Source organism: Mus pahari, chromosome 4 (assembly GCF_900095145.1).
Source record: "Mus pahari chromosome 4, PAHARI_EIJ_v1.1, whole genome shotgun sequence".
NCBI lineage: Eukaryota > Metazoa > Chordata > Mammalia > Rodentia > Muridae > Mus > Mus pahari.
In genome coordinates this window covers 18980867-19000286 of record NC_034593.1, presented here as the reverse complement: position 1 = coordinate 19000286, position 19420 = coordinate 18980867, and the positions used below count along the sequence as shown (strand labels likewise).

General features: G+C 34.2%; 1 protein-coding gene across 1 annotated transcript in view; it reads left to right on the top strand.

Moving 5' to 3' along the window:
- The window catches only part of Naaladl2 (N-acetylated alpha-linked acidic dipeptidase like 2), a 686844-nt gene extending 670410 nt beyond the window's left edge, over positions 1-16434 (top strand). Inside the window, exon 14 of the mRNA XM_029538072.1 lies at positions 9948-16434. Coding sequence (XP_029393932.1) covers positions 9948-10146 — 199 coding nt within the window. The 3' untranslated portion in view covers positions 10147-16434. The remainder of the gene's footprint in view (positions 1-9947) is intronic.
- Positions 16435-19420: the final 2986 nt, after the last annotated feature.

Here is a 19420-nt window from a genome sequence, read left to right as displayed (position 1 = left end):
TCAGAAAAACTGGAAAATCGAGATGAAATGGATGACATTTTGGACAGACACCATGGACAAAAGTTAAATCAAGAGCAGGTAAACTATCTAAAGAGTTAAGTATCCCCTAAGGAAATAGAAAAAGTCATTCAAAACCTCCCAACCAATAAAAGTAATGTAGAGTGGCTTTAATGTAGAATTCTGCAAGACTTAGAAAGTAGAGCTAATACCAACACTCTTCAAAGGATTCCATACAATAGAAATAGAAGGAACACTACCTAATTCAGTCTATGAAGCCACAGATACTTTGATGCCTAAACCATTCAAAGACACAAGAAAGAAAGAGAAATTCAGACCTATCCTGCTAATGAATATCAATCCAAATATACTCAATAATATTTTGGCAAACAGAATGCAAGAACACATCAAAACCATCAATCACCATGATCAAGTAGGCTTCATCCAAGAGATGCAGGAGTGGTTCAATATATGAAAATCCATTAATGTAATCTACTATGTAAACTAATTCAGAAGATAAAGTCACATGGTCATCTCATTAGATGCTGAAAAAGCATTTGACAAAATACAAATCCCCTTCATGTTAAAAGTATTGGAAAGACTAGGAGCCCAAGGCTTTTACTGCAAAACATCAGCCAATATCAAATTAAATGGAGAGGTAATTGAAGAAATTCCACTAAAATCAGGAACAAGTCCAGACTGTCAAATCTCTCCTTATCTATTAAATACAGTACTCAAAGTTCTAGCTAGAGCAATAAGACAACAAAAGGAGATCAGGGGGATACAAATTGGAAAAGAAGGCATGGTGTCACTTTTTGCAGACAATATGATAATATACATAAGAGACCCCCCAAAATATACCAGAGAACTTCTACATCTGGTAAACAACTTCAGCAAAGTGGCTACCTATGAAATTAATTCAAACAAATCAGTATATATTATACAAATGATAAATGGGCTAAGAAAAATTAGGAAAACTAACCACAAACAGTATAAAATAACTTGGAGTAACTCTTACCAAGCAAGTAAAAGATCTGTATAATAAGAACTTGATATCCCTGAAAAAAGAATTCAAAGAGGTCAGAAAATGGAAAGAACTCTCATGCCCATGGATGGGCAGGATTAACATAATAAAACTGGCCACCCTACCAAAAGCATTTATAGGTTCAACATAATCCCCATCAAGATTCCAACCCATTTCTTCAGAAACATGCAAAGAGCAATTCTCAATTTCATATGGTAAACCAAAAAAAAAAAAAAAAAAAAAAAAAAAAAAAAAAAAAAATCACAGGTTAGGGAAATTCTTAACAGTAAAAGAACACCATGGGACAGTCAGCTTTTGGATGGAACGCAGGGCCCCAAATGGAGGAGCTAGAGAAAGTACCCAAGAAGCTGAAGGGGCCTGCAACCCTGTAGGTGGAACAACAATATGAACTAACCAGTACCCCCTAAGCTCATGTCTCTAGCTGCATATGTAGCAGAAGATGGCCTAATCGGCCGTCATTGGGAAGAGAGGCCCCTTGGTCTTGCAAACATATGACCCAGCACAGGGGAAAGCCAGGGCCAAGTAGTGGGAGTGGGTGGGTAGGGGAGCAGGGGTGGGGGTGGGGTATAGGGAAATTTCGGGATAGCATTTGAAATGTAAATAAAGAAAATAATAATAATAATAACAATAATAATTATAATTATAAAAGAACACTGTGGGAATCACTATCCCTGACCTCAAACTATACTACAGAGCAATAGTGATGAATAGAAATATGCAGCATTGGGGGGGGGGGAGGTACAGGTAGGGAACCACTAGAAAGTCCCAGATTCCAGGAATGGAAGAGGCTCCTAGGACCCAATGGAGATTACAGTAGCTGAAATATACAACAGAAGTGAGATAGAGCCTGAAGAGATCACCCCCCAGTAAATATACATGGCGTCCAGTTGAGGGAAGGGGCCACTCACCTCTCTCTAAATTTTTAACCCAGAATTGTTCCTGTCTAAAGGAAACACAGGGATAAAACTTGGAGCAGAGACTGAAGGAAAAGCCATCCAGAGACTGCTCCACCTGGGGATCTATCCCATCAGCCGATGCCAAACCCTAACATTATTGCTGATGTCAAGAACTGCTTGCAGACAGAAGCCCAGTAGGACTTTCCTCTGAAAGGCTCCGTTAACTGCTGACTAAGACAGATGTAGATATACACAGCTAACCATTTGACTGAGCCTAGGGACCCCAATCAAGGATTACGCAAGGTCTGAAGGAGCTGAAGGGTACTGCAACCCCTTAGGAAGAACAACATCAAGTATCCAAACCCCTTTGAGCTCCCAGGGACTAAACTACCAACTAAATAGCATACATGGGTGGATCTATGGCTCCTGTTACATATGGACCTAAGGATTGCCTTATCTGGCATCAGTGGGAGGGGAAGCACTTGGCCCCATTAATCTTTCTTGCCCCAGCATAGGGGGATACTAGAAGGGTGAGACAGGAGTGGGTAGGTGGTTGGGGAAGCACACTGTTAGAGGAAAAGGGGGAATGTGATGGGAGGTTTGTGGAGGGGAAATTTGGAAGGAGGACAACATTTGAAGTGTAAATATAATATTCAATAAAAAATGAAAGATAAAAGAAAAGGCAAATATTGAGGTTAAACCGTATTCCAGGGTTCAAAATGGTGCAGTGGATATTACCTCTTACCTGGTGAGTTAGAAAACATTTTATAAAGCTGTCTACATACAGAAAGGGGAATAATTATTTTTTTCAGTGTGTTTTGCTCTGTTCTTGATGCTGGGAATTGACTATATGGACAAGGATAACTTCAGCAACCACTGAATTCACAGCCCAGACTCTAGCTTTCTCTCCCCACAAATTTTTGGGCATATAATGAAAACTATGGCTTGAAATTATTAATAATTGCCTTATTTAATTACCCTGAGAATTTTAGAGAATATCATATTTAGTTTTCCTTAAATAATATTTTTGTAGTATGGCCACATATTTTGTGAATTCTCATAGACAGAGTATCTGTGTTCAATGATCTTTTCTAATGTCAATATTAATACAGTAATTTGGTATTCATGGTGGGGAACAGTTAGTGCAGTCTATGAAAGAATTAGGAACCATCGTACACAATTGAACTGGACTTTCTTTCTGGCTTTAGTGTGCATACTTAATAAGTTCTGAAAGACATGGCATTATTTAGTATGATTTAATTTAAAAGTTCCTATTATACTGAGTATAGTACAATGGATGTTAATTCACATTGATAGTGGGTGCATCCAATGCTCATTTACTTATACAAGAAGAAATATTTAAAAAGAAGTCATCATTTTTATCTCTCCATTACTAATTTCCTAATTCCCACAAGTGTACATGGTTCATAAAGATTTTCAAAGCATTTGTCTCAGAGTTCATTTTTCCTACTCATTTCTTTGGCCTAAGTTGAGTGGGAAATATTTATCAGTTGAGTAGGGATACTTCATCTCTTACACTGACATTGCCAGAAGTTATTAATTAGTTGTCTGATTTGGTACAACTCTCTCCTGCTTATTCTGATGTGTCATTGAAACAGACCCATTAAAATGAGTGATGTGTGTTATAATTTCATTAGTGCCATCAATAATGCATTACATTTTCCTTTTATAAGTTTCTTTCCATGTATAGAAGGGAGCTTTAGCATTTTTGTATGAATCACTTTTATCAGATCCAAATAGTTACATATGATGGAAAATAGGCATGAGGATAGAATTAATATTATGTTAAACACAATAACTGCTAAAACATTTTCAGTTACATAATATTTTAATTATGTCTGACACCTGTAAATGCCATACTGTGATACAGGTTTTATTTATGCAAATATGAAAGTGATTTATTGAGTTAGAGCAATGTTTACCATCATTCGTTCTACAGAAAATGATTTCTGTATGGAACTGAAGCAAGCCTGTCTATGGGCAGTGTAGAGTAAAGAATATAAATCCTTGTGATTGTAACCAGACTGTATTCTTGGAAACTTTCTGCAATACAGTTTTCAGTTTTCCATTTTTTTTTCTACTCTCATTTTCCTGCTCTACATGTGCATTTGACAAGCTATTAGTTGATTTTTAGATTTTTGTTAATATGAAGAGTATCAATCTATAATTGGAAAGGAAAGAATTTTGAGGTCTTGAATACACTATAGACTTTGCAAACTATATTTGACTGAATTTCCATTTCTGTGAGATTGCATACTAAAACAAGTAGCTCTTTGTTTAAAAGCTTCCATTAGAACCATTGAAATAATTGAAACATTTTAAAGGTATAAAGCATTTCCATATGAAAGTGGTACAATAGTTGTTTGCTCATCTCAGGTCTATAGGGTTAATGGTTGACTATGTAAGAAAATTTTTAGAATTAAGAAATGCATAAAAATATAGTAATGGATCTAAAGCTAGCTTGGGTTTCAGTTTAGCCTTAATCAAATCTTCCAAGGAAAATGATAATATGCTAGCTTTTCAGAAAAGAAAGCAAATACAGAAATTTGTAATGTAAGCAGGAAGCTAAATAGCTTTTATACACAAAAAGAAATTGGAAAATATAAGCTACTTCTGAAAGTCACTAAGCAAAATTATACTTGGAATGAAAATGTGTTTGTTTATCCTCAGTTTGTTTTCCAAGTAATATAATAAACAAGGTGAAGATATATTCTGTTATTATAGTAGAGATAAACTTCACTAGCTTATATCAGCACCTACTCATGTTGAAAGTTTTTCTTCAAATTAAGATGAAAGAGCTCTTGTCACTTACATTCATCTAGAATCTCAGTTCCCCGAGTTCTATTCTGATTTGTATCCAATTTATGTAGAAATGGATATGAGCATTTATCTTACATAATATCTTGCTACAGGTTTCCTACTTGAATTACATAGCATATGGAAAATGTGTCTTGCTCCTTTTTTAATTTCATAAACGAAAATGAAGATTTCTGTTGACATGGCAATACTTACAGTCATTATAAAGGCAGGTTGTGCATTCTTAATAGTTAGGAAAATCAACTGTTGCCATTCATTGATCCTATTGTGATGGCCTTGGAGACATTCATGTGTTGTTTTCCAATGTTAAAATCTAATAAAAATGCTTGTATTTATGATACTTTAGATAAGAAAGTTCTTTGTGGAGTATATGTTTATTGTTCCACAAAATGTTATGTTACAACATCTTACTTACATTTAACCATGTGATCTCTATGAGTAGAAATATTTAATAATAGCATCTGAAAAATTTCTCCTAAACTTTTAGATGCTGGAAATTAGTTTGAATGAAGTTAATTATAATTAAACATGAAATTAACAGAGCAAAATGAGATTTAAAAACTATAAATATTGTAAAAAAATATTCATTCTATTCAATTTGTTTTTATGAAAGTAACATAAGTTTCATTCAAAGGAGTAAGATTCATATGAATAAAACAAATCTATTAATTTTATCTTTAAAATGACTTAATTATTAATCAGTTTTTCTTATAATATGAGCATAAAAGGCATGTTTGTCTGATTGATTACTGATTTCACTAAGGTTGCAGATTATACTAGTGATAGGGTCACACTCCATTCTGAAAGTTCAATACCATTGCCTGTATTATGTCAACTTTTGTGTGAGTTTTATCATAAAGGAGATAATGCATGGGATTTTCCTAAGAAACTTTATCTCTGTGCTAATTATTACCTAACTGGATCTTTGTTTATAGATAATTTGCTTCCTTTTTTTTTCCCTTCAGAGATCTCACTTTTATTTAACAAAATTATACTTTAGGGAAGCTCACTTGAGCTGCTTCAATAATTCTGATGTTCTTATTTTAATTTCAAAAACTTTAAAGCCATCAGATAAAAACTATATATATATATATATATATATATATATATATATATATATGTGTGTGTGTGTAAAAAGGGCTCTAGGGGTGTGTGTGTTTACTGACCCTTTATGTCTCTCTCTTCTCTCTTCCAATACCAGATACTGCTCTCCAGTTTTCATCCTCCTTCTCTCTCCCTCCCACATCCCTTCCTGCCTCTATCTCTCCTGATTATTTTCTTTCCCCTTCTAAGAAGGATTGAAGCATCTACACTTTGGTCTTCCTTCCTCGTAAGCTTCATTTGATTTGTGAGTTGCATCATAGGAATTCTGAGCTTTTGGGCTAATATTAACTTGTTGGTTAGTACATACCACGTGTGTTCTTTTATGTCTGGTTTACCCCACTTAGTATGATGTTTTCTAGTTCCATCCATTTGCCTACAAATTTCATGAAGTCATTGATTTTAATAGCTGAATAATACTTCATTGTGTAAATGTACCACATTTTCTGTTTGTAACAGTACGGGTGGGGAACTTAGGGTAGCCACTAGAAAATCCCAGCTGCCACGGAAGCAAGAGATTTCCAGGACCCAACAGAGATAACATTAGTAAAAATATACAACAACAGGGAGACAGAACCTGTAGAAATCTTATCTAGTAGATAAGCATGGTCCCCAGTTGATGGATGGGGCCACCCATCCATCTCAAATATTTTAACCCAGAATTGTATCTATCTCAAGTAAGTGCAGAGACTGAGTGGAAGACCATCCAGAGATCACCCTACCTAGGGATTCATCCTACCTGCAGACAACATACCCTGACACTATTGCTGATGCCAAGAATTGCTTGTTGACAGGAACCTGGTACAGCATTCTCCTGAGAGGCTCTGCCAGTCCCTGACAAATACAGATACAGATACTCACAGCCAACTATAGGAGTGAACCCAGGGACACGAAAGGAAGAGTTAGGGGAAGGACTGAAGGATCCGAAGGGAATTGCAATCCTATAGTAAGAATAAAAAAATCAATTAACCAGATGCCCCAGAGCTTCCAGGTACCAAATGACCAACCAAAGGGTATACATGGGTGGGTATATAGCTCCCACTATTTATCTAGCAGAGGACTGTCTTATCTGGCATCAATGGGGTGGGGGAGAGTCCATTATTCCTGTGTAGGCTTCATACCTCACTGTAAGAGGTCTCTAGAATGGTGAAGCTGGGATAGGAGATGGTTAGGGGTGCACCCTCATTGAGGCAAGGAGAGGGGGTGATGCGGTGGGGGGAGTTTGGAGGGGAAACCAGGAAGGGGGAGAACATTGAAAATATATAAAAATAAAGTAACTAGTTTCTTTAAAATAAAAGGAAAAAAAAAACTACACATATAGAAATTTGGTAAGGGCTCAGTAGTCATCTAAGTCCATATTAGGAAGTAGTTTGCTCATGTAAAAATTTAAAATTGAATCCAAGTACACTATCATCTAGAATGTTTTTCTTGCACTGTTCTATGTAACTGGTACCAAGTCTGATCCACAAGAGGCATAAAATCCAAGGGTATTGAACTTAGATTTGCTTACCAATCCATTCAACTTCCTTTACTTTTTTGAATGTTGAGGTTTTGTGTTAAATAGTGAACGATTTTATAAAGAAGTTTCATTATAGTAGCCTGTGAATTTAACTGCATTCACCCTCCTATCTTCTCTTTTCTCATTAATCCTACTCATTCTCTAAGGCAGTTTTCAGTGTTTACTATCAGGTCCTATACTAGAATATCACACAATCTGGTTAATGGGCTAATCAAAGAGACAATTCTCAAAGAATGAAGTACAAATGAACAAATATTCAAAATACTTCATCAGCCAGGAAATGCTATGAATCCAGTTCACCAAGCAAGAATGCCAGATGTGGCAAATGCGTCTGTTTGTATTACAGATTTAAGACATTACTGTATAGAACCACAAATATATAGAAACAACCCCAAAATTTCTCTATGGGATTACATTAAATAAAAAGGGTCTGCATAATGAAATAATCTCAAATGCTTATATAATGGGAGAGAACATTATGCTTCAGTTAAGGGGTTAATAACAGATATATATAAAGAAGTACAAAAGATAGAAACACATCAACAAAAAAGTCAATGATCTGTAAAAGTTTTCAAAAGAAAAAATATAGAATACAAATAAATATTTTTAAATACATGTCTCTTCAACATTTAAATACAAGTTCAATTTGGAGTTTTCATTTCATTTTATTTAAAATGTCTACCATTAAAAAAAAAAAAAAAAAAACTAAAAGACACGAGTTATGGTCAAGAAAAGGACAAAAATAGAACCATTGTTAACTATTAGTAGAGACTTAAAGTAGTGGAGTCAACAAGTTTAGTAAAGTAACCCAGGCCATATGCAGACCATAGCCTGTAAATATGAACTATGTGTGTCAAGGTCAGTTTAAATATGGAAAAGACAAGCAAGCTAGGGCCTCATGGAACTGAATGGGGAGGAGGACTTTAAAGAAGGAAATGGAGGGCAGTAGAGCAGAGTGAAGGAATTCAGGGAACAGTTCAGCCCAGTAGGCCAGTGTTTGGGAGGAAGAATTCAACCAAAAGCAAAGTATTTATGAAAGTCAAATATGGAAACATTTTACTTTGTCAGCTACTTAAAAAATACCAAAAAACAAACAAACAAACAAAAAAAAACAAAGAAAAACAACAGATGAAGAAAGAAGAGGGGAGAGAAAAATTCCTCAATCCCCTTTAAAAATCAACATAAATATTTAAAAACAAACAAACAAACAAACAAATAAACAAAAAACAGAGCTGTCATTTAACATTTCAAAACTAAAGACATTGAAATAATATTTTAATTCAAGGCTCTTGTGTACTTACAATCAACTGAATGTTATCTACAAAGATACAGAGCTAGTCTCCTTACGGTAAATGTCAAAGATTATAGTGTTATGCCCAAATACCTTTGTCTCTCTACTAATAAGTGAAGAACTGTTAGAATTTACCATACTCAATTCTTTATCGAAGATATCTGGCTAAGTTACAAGACACTGCCTAATTATACATTTCAAACCTGTAAAGAGATGTTCTAGAGGTCAAGCACATGCAAAAGAAAGGAGAATAGCATAATTCCATTATTCATGTTCAACACTTATTCACTAAAAATCAACTTGAATCTTCATGTACTAACTATAACTCCAGGGGCCCTATGTCCATTAAAATTATTTTCCAACACATTCTACACATAATATTTTATTTGCAGTTGGAGTCACATTTACTTTGTTCTGAGTACTATGGAAAAGTCTTTACATACTCTGTTTCTTAAAAAAAAAAAAAAAAAGGAGTCCATTTCAGGCATGTTGCTGCTATAAAATACTCTAACAAAAATCAATACTTGGAAGAGATTTTTTTTTAATGTCACAATTCCTGATTAAAATAGATCACTGACTCAACAAGTCAGCATGAACTTTAGGTACTTAAATTTAGAATATATTGACTCCTACTCAGGGCTGGGCCTTCTCACAGTAGTACACATAATTGAAACAATACCTCCATAGGCATGCCCACTGACCATCCAGAATTATATAACACTTCCTAAGACTCTCTTCTCAGGTGAACCTACATTGAAGAAACTAAGCACTACTAGAGAGATGCCATGAATATATACTGCAGCAAAACATTATCTAGTCCAGTGTGTTATAGAATAATGCCAAGTAGATTCTGGATTTACCAATTCTACCTTTGATTTATGAAATGCACAGATTCATTTTGCCATAGTGAATCATTTTCTAGGGCATACAGTAGTACCATTGATCAACTTTGTCCTCCATGTTTTCTGGTAATTAGATTAAGAAGTTTTGCAAGTATCTCACTCATAAACACCTTTATGCTATTCCATAGCCTTGTTTGCCTTATTCAGGAAGTGTGCACTAGCTGATGACCTCTGATCCTATCAATGAACTGCATGTATGTGTTCATTAATTATGGGTTGAAAATGATAAAGCTATACTGTTGCAATTATTTTTCATTTTTTGGCAGACACTATTGCTTTCTGGTGCTATTCCTGATAAGGCTTTGATGAGAAAATACAGTTGTGTATAAAACATTTACATATTCCATATTTCTTTTAGAAACATCCTGTATCATCTTGATGAGAAGACAAACCAGTTTTCCATTCTTAAGGAGGCTTGGGAGCACTGCAACCCACAGACATCAAATGAGACTTTTCAAGAGGCCCTGTCCAATGTGCTGATTAGCATTAATTCAGCTCATGTTTTCTTCAAAGCAGGACTGGATGTGTTTGAGAGTGTCTTACTTGGAAAGAACTGAGAAAATGCTCAGACTTTTTCAAAATTTGTTTACAATTGTAACAGCAAAAGCTCTAATTTGATCAGGTGTTTGTCTGTTTGTATTGCTGTTTTTTACTGTCACTGAAGACCTCCCTGAAGTTTAAAGCTATTATGCAGTGTAATTTTTAATGTAAATGGGAAAGAACATTTTGTACTTTTAAAATATTTTCTTATAACTCCACTGGAGTATGTAATAACAATTGAAATAATACTTAAGAGTTATTACAGAGAAATATGCCATAATTTTAGAAATAAAACGGTTGGGAAGAGGTTAAGATATTCTTGTCATTGTCACTACTCTGGACAGAATGTGGAGGAATGCCAATATTCTCTCTGATGAATCCTCCAGAGAGTTTAAGATAGAGATGGAGACCTGATAAGGTTTTAGATAATTTTGCAAGTATCTGTTCAATGTGAAGCCATGATGCATTTTGAATGTGTGATTGATGCCCCAAACCACTTCGAATGTTTCTATTTTATAAAATGAAGTCTGTCTTCTTAACACAACTAGATGTAGTATTGCACTGGTTATGAAATTGCGTTTTGTAAGAAATAATGAAAAGAAAAAAAGCCATAAACATTCCAAGGGGTGGTGGTGGGGGAATTCCCAAGAAACTAGATGGAGCAATTTAAATGCAAATTCTTCCAAAGTGACACGGTTTCAAAACCTCAGTTGATGCTACGTGAACTTCAGCAGTGATGTACATTGACAAGGAAGAGAACATATCCTACTTTCTGTGGTTTTGACAGAACTTTACTTTCTGTGGTTTTTGACAGAATTACAGATACAGGAACTGTGCTAAAGAAGTACCACACATGGCTATCCCTCCCTACATCTTCCTCACAACATCTTGCTCTAATGTCACTTTAACAGAACACCATATAACTATGATAGAAAAATGGCAAAGCTTGTCTTTGAAAATCCAAAATATCACCAAATACCACTAAGTGTTGTTTTATACAACTGGCAAAAACAAAACAAAACAAAACAAACCTATTATAAAATGTATGTTTGTTTTGTCAACAACTACTCAAATTCAAAATGAAAATCTAACATCTTCCCCTTTGTTATCCTTTATAGTGGCAATGCTTTATAGCATTCCACTTATGCTATCAAAAATTAGAGTTATTTTGGGCCTGTTCTCACACATTTCTCTCATGTAGGAGAGGGGATTGTATCTTGATTTTGTCATCCAGTCACTCCAGAATCTTTAGTCCCTCTAAAGTGGTAGATTCTGCCTACTTGTGGACAAATAAAATTTTATCCTACATGTTTACAACATATTTGTTAAAATAATAATTTTCTTGTGTTGAGTAATGCAGTTTCCTTTTGGAAATAGACCATGAGAATAGTTCCCTAACTATTTCAATCCTGAAAAAATTTCCATTGGCATCCAGTAGTCTTCCCTGTTCTTCTAAGTCTTTACTTCTTTAGGATGAACATAAAAGTTAGGTTAGTTAAAAAGGAAGCTAGAGTTGAGAGAAAAGATTTAACCAACATTGGCTAAATGATTGGCAAGAGCCATCTCCCAACATTAGTAATGATTGCTTTCTCAAAGCAATGAACTGAGGCAATTATGTAATAAATTATATAATTCAAGCAGAAGTCCATGTTTATCTGAAGTGCCTATGTACAAACATCTTCATATGATAAATGAAATACCTTTTAGTATTTTAATGCATGTATTTAATGTAATGATTTTAACTATACTTGCTTGAGAACATTTTGCCACATTGTTTAATATGTGTACAAAGGCATTTAGAAGGTTTGGCACTGCCTACCCAGCACTGCTTCTTCTCCACTATCTGCAGAGATCACAGAACAAATGGGGTAAGATTACCCATACTGCAAAAGAGTCAAATCTTATGTCAAAGAGTGTTTCATACTGAATCAAAGCTTATGCAGTTCATAGTATGGAGTTGAATTTGGTAGATTAACATCTTAGATAAAATCTCTACATTGATTTAATACAACATTTCCAAAAAAAAGTATTGAGAACACAAAAATCACCATTTAGGATTTTACAAAAACTATGTACATAGGGAAAGAAATTTCATATGTAACCTATATTTCTTCCTTCTAAATTTATTTGTTCACTAAAATACAGTTAACCTATGGCTAGTATATTCTATTAGGTCATTTAAAAGCCTGTATAAAGTGTTTAAATTAGATTTAAAACAGATATTCATGAATCCTGAAGATGATGCTTCATGTTTTGATTTTACCTAGCGCTGATCTCTTACAACATTTATCATAACCCTGTCATGCTTGTCTTAAGACATTTTCAGATGCATAGCATGTTAATGTTTTGCAGAACATTTTAGTAGATATAATCCTCAACAAGGGAGTGACAAGTGGTCTGTGAATTGGTAGTACATTCAAACTGATAGAAAGACATCTAAGTATCAAGTACCACTCATAGTACTTCATATAGAAACGTGCCCAGGAAACAGCAAGTCATAGATAGTCCATTTAGCCCCCACTCCCCCGCAAAATCAAACCTATGCCGTGAGTCTGTGTCCAGGCTGAATATCTTGGCATATTACTCCTGATCTGAGAGACAAAAGGGAGCATGTCAGTCAAGACCAAGATCGAGAATCTTGCTTTTAATCATAAAATCATCACTATCCAAATCAGCGGCAGTACTGGATGGAGCGAGATGAACGGAGAAATGTGGACATAGGCATCTGGTCAGAGAGTGGCTAAAGCCCCCTGGATTTTCAGGTTTTCAATATTCTTATCCAGTGTACACTGTCCTCCCTTCGAGAAGGCAGAGAATTAGTTGAAACTAGCCACCGAGTCTGATGCTGTTTTGAGCTGGGAACATGATTTTAATGCCAGACAAGATCCTATTTTGAAGAAACTTGACAAAATGTTCCCAGAATATCAGGGAAAATAGAACAAAGTCTGAAGAATGACTGTATATGATGCCAGAAGTCAGAAAGAAGGATGCTGAGCAAAATATAACAGAGGGAACTGTTACCTGGAAGCATCACCAGTGGTTGTTTGAAGTGTGAAATATGAGGAAAGAGTCTTCAGAATATTTATTCTCAGATTTGATTGCATCTAGTTTAGTGATTTCTAATCAATATTATTCCTAAATCCTGATAATACACCCTTTTGAAATTCATAAAAGAAAAGAAAGTCAAATTAATGAGGAATCCCAAAGATTTTTCACAGTGACATCATTAAAACCCCAAATGAGGGACTGGAAAGATGGTTCCACAGAGAGGAACACTGGCAACTTAATCATGAAGACTTGTATTCAGTTCCAGCACCTGTCTGAGAGTGCATAAATGCATTCACTAAGGGATTCAATTCCCCACTCCTAGTTTTCAAAGGTATCACATACACATATTCACACATTAATAAAATAAACATCAAACAAAATATAGTAAATACAAATGATAACCTGTTATATCTATAAAAGAGCCGTAGGGTGTAGCCGAAATTTATGCCAGCTACGGACTAGGCATAGCTTACTATGCTACATAGTTCCCCCTAGTTGTCTATACAACAACTGATTTAACAAGGAAGAACCCACATTTAATGAGACATCTTCAGAGTTTTCAGATTAACAATGATTAATAATAATAATAATAATAAGAAGAAGAAGAAGAAGAAGAAGAAGAAGAAATGTTGTGTTGTTTCTTTCTTCTCAGAGGTTACCTGTAATGTCATCAAGGACTTCTTTACACCAAATGATGCAGAGAACACAGTGTTTCTGTTTGAAAGCATAATATGATGTAACATTTTGAGGTAGCTTAACACATACAAGAAATCGCAGCTAAATCACCAACAGCCTTGGCTAGGAACCACTTTATCTTCAAAATACCTAAAAAGCAGCATACACAATCTTCAATAGCTATAGTCCAACTAAAAAATGGTATATATGTGTAAGTTTGAAAACATCTAAATAATGAAAACTAATCACAGATATACTTTCAGGACAACTAAGCTTCAAGTTGTGAAACCAAGTAGAATGTACTACTATCATTATTTCCTATACCAACTGTTTGTACAATTCATTAAGAAAGCAACAGGTGCATTGATTTAGGAATAAAGCTATATATCAGACTCTAAACCTCAACTTCTTCTTAAATAAATACATAGCATGTCAACATTTGTTTACTAGAAAGGTAAAATATGCTTTCAGACTCAGAAAAATAAAATATTTGTTATAATTTTTTTCCGTTGTGAATCAGGATTTGCCTGATGAAAAAATAAATTATTTGCAGAATAAATTGGTAGATAAAGTCACTAATGCTCTCCAGAGACTCTCTGTGGTATGTGTAATTAATTACTGAAATAATTAAGCTCTCCTTGAAGATTACACCTTGCCATCTCATTGGTTTAACATGTTACTAAAATGTGGCTTGGCCTCACATTTTCATATTAGAAAAGAATTGCTTTGAACTGCCAATACATATGCTGAGTAGAAGGGAAATGGTTTTTGCATATTGCAATAAATTATTTTCCAATGTGTTACTCTGCAAGACTGAGAATTTAACTTAGGCATGGGGGAACAAGTATTTGCTGAGCTATGCTTTCAAGCTCTTGCACGAGTTTAAATTCCTAACCTAATATAAAATGGCTCATTTTTTTTAGAACGGTAAACCATCCTTAAATCTAAAAGAGCACTGAGAGTTCCAAGTACCCTCTCAAGTATGAATACCCTTTAGTTGAACAGAATTGTTTTATCAGATTTTAAATTTGAAATGAAATAATTGTGAAGAATTGCAAACCATAATGTAGAATGTTTCTGGCTATCACCATGTTCACTCAAAAATATATTTTCTTTTCTTTCTGGGTACCCTTTAGAAATGGTCTTAGTCATTCCCTTACTGAAGAATGGGTTTGTAAGACCCACCTATTTAACATAAATGTATCTGTTAAACACCTAGATGTTTCATTACATAATACCTTTACATTATCCTCCAAAGATGTGCACTAAAAGTGCCTTTAGCATAGAAGCTGTCAAGAATCCAAAACATGGCTCACTGTGAGTGAGATGTTTCATAAAGGCATTTATAATCTAAAATTCAAAGTGGATAAGAATTTAAGAGCAAAGGATGAAAGTGAGGCAAATTTAGGGACTCCCATTGTAATGTTTTTCACTATATTATGTGTTTGGATATAGTTTCCAAGGTTACAATAAACTAAATAGTGATATTAAGGATTTTAGCCAAATTGTACTCAGCAAAGCCAAAGAAATGCATGACTTCTCTAATTTGTTTTTTCAAGGATTTAGTCAAGACTTAGAACACATACTACTGATTGACTTGCTTCATCCAATGAAAGCACTAATGACTGTGCGCAGAGCCTAGCAGTATTTTGCTCCTTTCATGGTCTAAGCCAATAAGCACTGAGGTAGCTTTTCTCAGAATAAAACACATTTTATTTTCCAGCGGCTGATTAATTTGCCCCACTTCAGTCTCAAAAAGACTACACAGGTGCCTGTCCTATGCCATATATCATGTGTTCAAGTTTTGTAAGCTCAAGAGATTAATATGCAATCATTAATATGAATGATTGTGCTCTATTAAAGTTGAAATTGGTCTTTTGTTTTTGTAATTAAAGTGTAGACTTGGTATCTGTACAGAACTTCACTGAAGAAATTAAGTCAGAGTCCGTATTTTAACGGACTACATATATTTTTCAATCAAAACGTAAAATTATTTACTTATCTATACTCTTCAGTAATTATAAGTTTATAGATACTTCAAGTGACCTAAATTCAATATGTGACCATGCAGATGGTTAATACCTGGGTTTCACCTTTGTGATTTCTTACTTCTGTAATAATTTATTTTTAAGTATACAAAGTGGAATTATATTAATAACAGTGTTTTCATTTGTTTTTTACCAAAATGTGTGATTAGACATTACTCTGGAAGTTAGAACAAAATATGACTAATAAGGATAATTCAAACAAAGTATTTCACTACACTATTATAGCTTCTCTGCAGGAAACAACAAACCCAAATGGTTAAGTGTAGCTAACATAATTATATTCCAAGTATGTTACAGATAATTTTACTCAGTAGCAAAGCCAAACTCTATTAGGTGATTGAGTGTGTACACTGCAAACAAAAGGGGCTAGTGGAGAACCTATTCCACATATTTTAACTTGCTATTTGGAAAAAATATATCAGATGAAAATCTTCCTAGGGCACTCTGATGTTTTTGTTTGTTTTTAGAGACACTGAGAAAATTGCATGACATTTTGATAATACTTTTCTATATGGGCTTCCAATGTTCATATATACAGGAATTTAATATTTTTAGCTTTGTTTGCTATGTTTGTAATAAAATACGTAAATTGAAAATTTTTATAAAAATTATTTTTCCAGTGCTATAATATCAAAAATGTAATCATAGAATTATAAATAAAATAGATCAGGATAAAATTTATAGATTCATTAGACAAAACATAAAGGGTAAGTTTACCAAATAAATGTACTTTAATTAAAAAAACACCTATCCAAGATGTATGTCCATTATTAAATTGTACTGAAATATCTTAATGCCACCTTTTGTTCAATAAAGCTTTATTATCATCTGTGATTGATGAACCTTATTACATATAGTTTACTAAAGTCATTGTGGTCTTCCTTCACTTTTAATGACATAAGTTTATAGGCATTTGTCTGCATTTTCCAATTACTACATATGGTCAAAATTTATTGTTTTTGCATTTTCCCCAAGTTTGACTGCAACTCATTGTATAACCATTTTATGTTACTTCAAATGATTCAATATGAAGGTTTTGGTGTGACTTAGAGTGATTAAAGTGGATCGAGTAACCAAATCCATTAAGAACGAGTGATTATTTTATACTTTATTGCTTAAATATTTGTACATAATGGAAAACATAGTACCATGAATGAAAATACCTTCAAAATAACATGTTTTGAATCATAAATGGATATTTTTAAAGCATAAATTTTATGTGTATTAAATACAGGTGAAAATTGATACTGTGTCCTTTTGTTATGAATATACAGTATTTTAAAATATGTACATGTGTTAGTTTCTATGATTTATTAATGAAATATCTTCTCATAATGATTACCACACAAAAACATGTGTCCTTTAGCAACTTATTTAGGAATTCCCTTTTAGAGATATTTATCCATTGTTTTCCATGCTTTGCTTGAATTTTGTGTTCTCATATTACACCATTCAGGTTTCCAATATGATATACATTCTATCATCAAGGGTGAGTTTAGTTTCCTCAAACAGCACTTTGCTAAGTGCTGTGAGTTCCATCCATTTATTCATTTATTTTGTAAATAAGCACCAGGGGACTCTTCTAGCCCAAGTGTTTTAAATATGTCCAATATAATGGGCCCTTCTAGCTCCTCAGTTTAAAAGTATGTAACACACTAGTTTAATGGGAATATTAGAGCCAGCTATGATAGTGTAGATTATTGAAAACTGAGCAAAGCAGACATAAGTGAAAGGAAACACAGCTGACTACGCATCCAGCTGTGTGTTTCTTTAAGGAAAAAATTTCTTTACCCAATATTCTGTTTCACAGTAGCTATTATTTTATAGAGTCTTACCAGTGTGTAACACTCTTGATACATGGATGAGGTTGATGATATTTTTAAATATTTAATGTAGTTTGTACATTAAAGATTAAAGATGTTTTATCATTTCATTCTATCCAATAGATGACAAAACAAAGAGTTACAGAAATTAATAACACACAATTTTGAAAAATGCACAAATAAACTCTGTAGGATTACAATCTCCAAAACTTTGAAAATAACAGGTGTCTTAGTTAGAGTTTTACTGCTGTAAACAGACACCATGACCAAGGCAAGTCTTACAAAAACAACATTTAATTGGGGCTGGCTTACAGGTTCAGAGGTTCAATCCATTATCATCAAGGTGGGAGCATGGCAGTATCCAGCAGGCATGACACAGGCAGAGCTGAGAGTTCTAAGTCTTCATCCAAAGGCTGCTAGTGGAAGACTGACTTCCAGGCAACTAGGGTAAGGATCATATGCCCACACCCAGAGTGACACACCTACTCCAACCAGGTCACACTAATTCCAACAAGGGCACACCTCCAAATAGTGTCACTCCCTGGCCCAAGAATATACAAACCATCACAAAGGGATGTTAGATTTTTATCTAACGCCTCTTCAGGTGTTTTTTTTCCTTCAATCTATTTGTGTGGTAGATTAAATTTTCTTATTTCCATATATTAAACTGACCCTGAATCTCTAGGATGAAGCTAACTTAATCAAGTAAGATAAATATTTTGATTGTTCTTGAATTCTGTTTGCATATATCATATCAGGAAATTCTGAGTCTATGTTCATCAATGATATTGATTAACCTATAATTTTTCTTACCTTGGATCTTTGTCTGGTTTTGTTGTGAGAGTGATAATGCCTTTCTTGCAATAATTTGGATATGTTATTTCATTGTCAATTTTAGTGACCAATATGACAGATATTGGTGGTAGTTTTTGGTTGATGTTCTGTTAAAATTCTGTTCTGAATCAATCAGGCTCTGAACTTTTCTTATTTTTAAATTACTGCATATAACTTATTGAATGTTATGTGTCTATTTAAATTATGTATTTCAAATGCAAATACAAAGAGGATAGAAAAAAATCAACATATTCTTACCCACAGATGATGATTCTGTACATAAATAATCCCAAAGACATCACTAGAACACTTCTACAATTGATGAACTCATTCATCAAAGTTGCAAGATATAAATGTAGCACAGAAAGATCATTAGTCTTATGCTATTTGCTCAGGTTTTAGCATCTCCCTTTTCAGGAAAATAATAGTTTCGACTAATGCCAAAACTCTACCCACCTCAAAGTCAAAAAACTGTTCCTCTTCAAGGGGTCTTAGACCTACACTAGCAACTCTGCAAACTCCCATGACCTGAGGATCATGAAACCTGAAACTGCCTTTGATTATCCCCTCCCCAATTCTAATCCCTGCTTTTCAGAAAGGGATTGAGATTAACATTGCCAACTCCATCAACACCCATTGTTTGAAAAAAAGAAAAAAAATCTGTGGTCTATCTCCAGACTCCATGACAACATTAAAAAATCAACACTGAATTACCCAAAGACCAAACCCTATATCCAAAAGAGCTGGGCTATATTGGAGGATCAGGAAATAGAGTTTCAGATCTTGAAGGCAAAGAAAAGAAAATGGGTTACTCCTAGCACTCGGGAGGCAGAGGCAGGCGGATTTCTGAGTTCAAGGCCAGC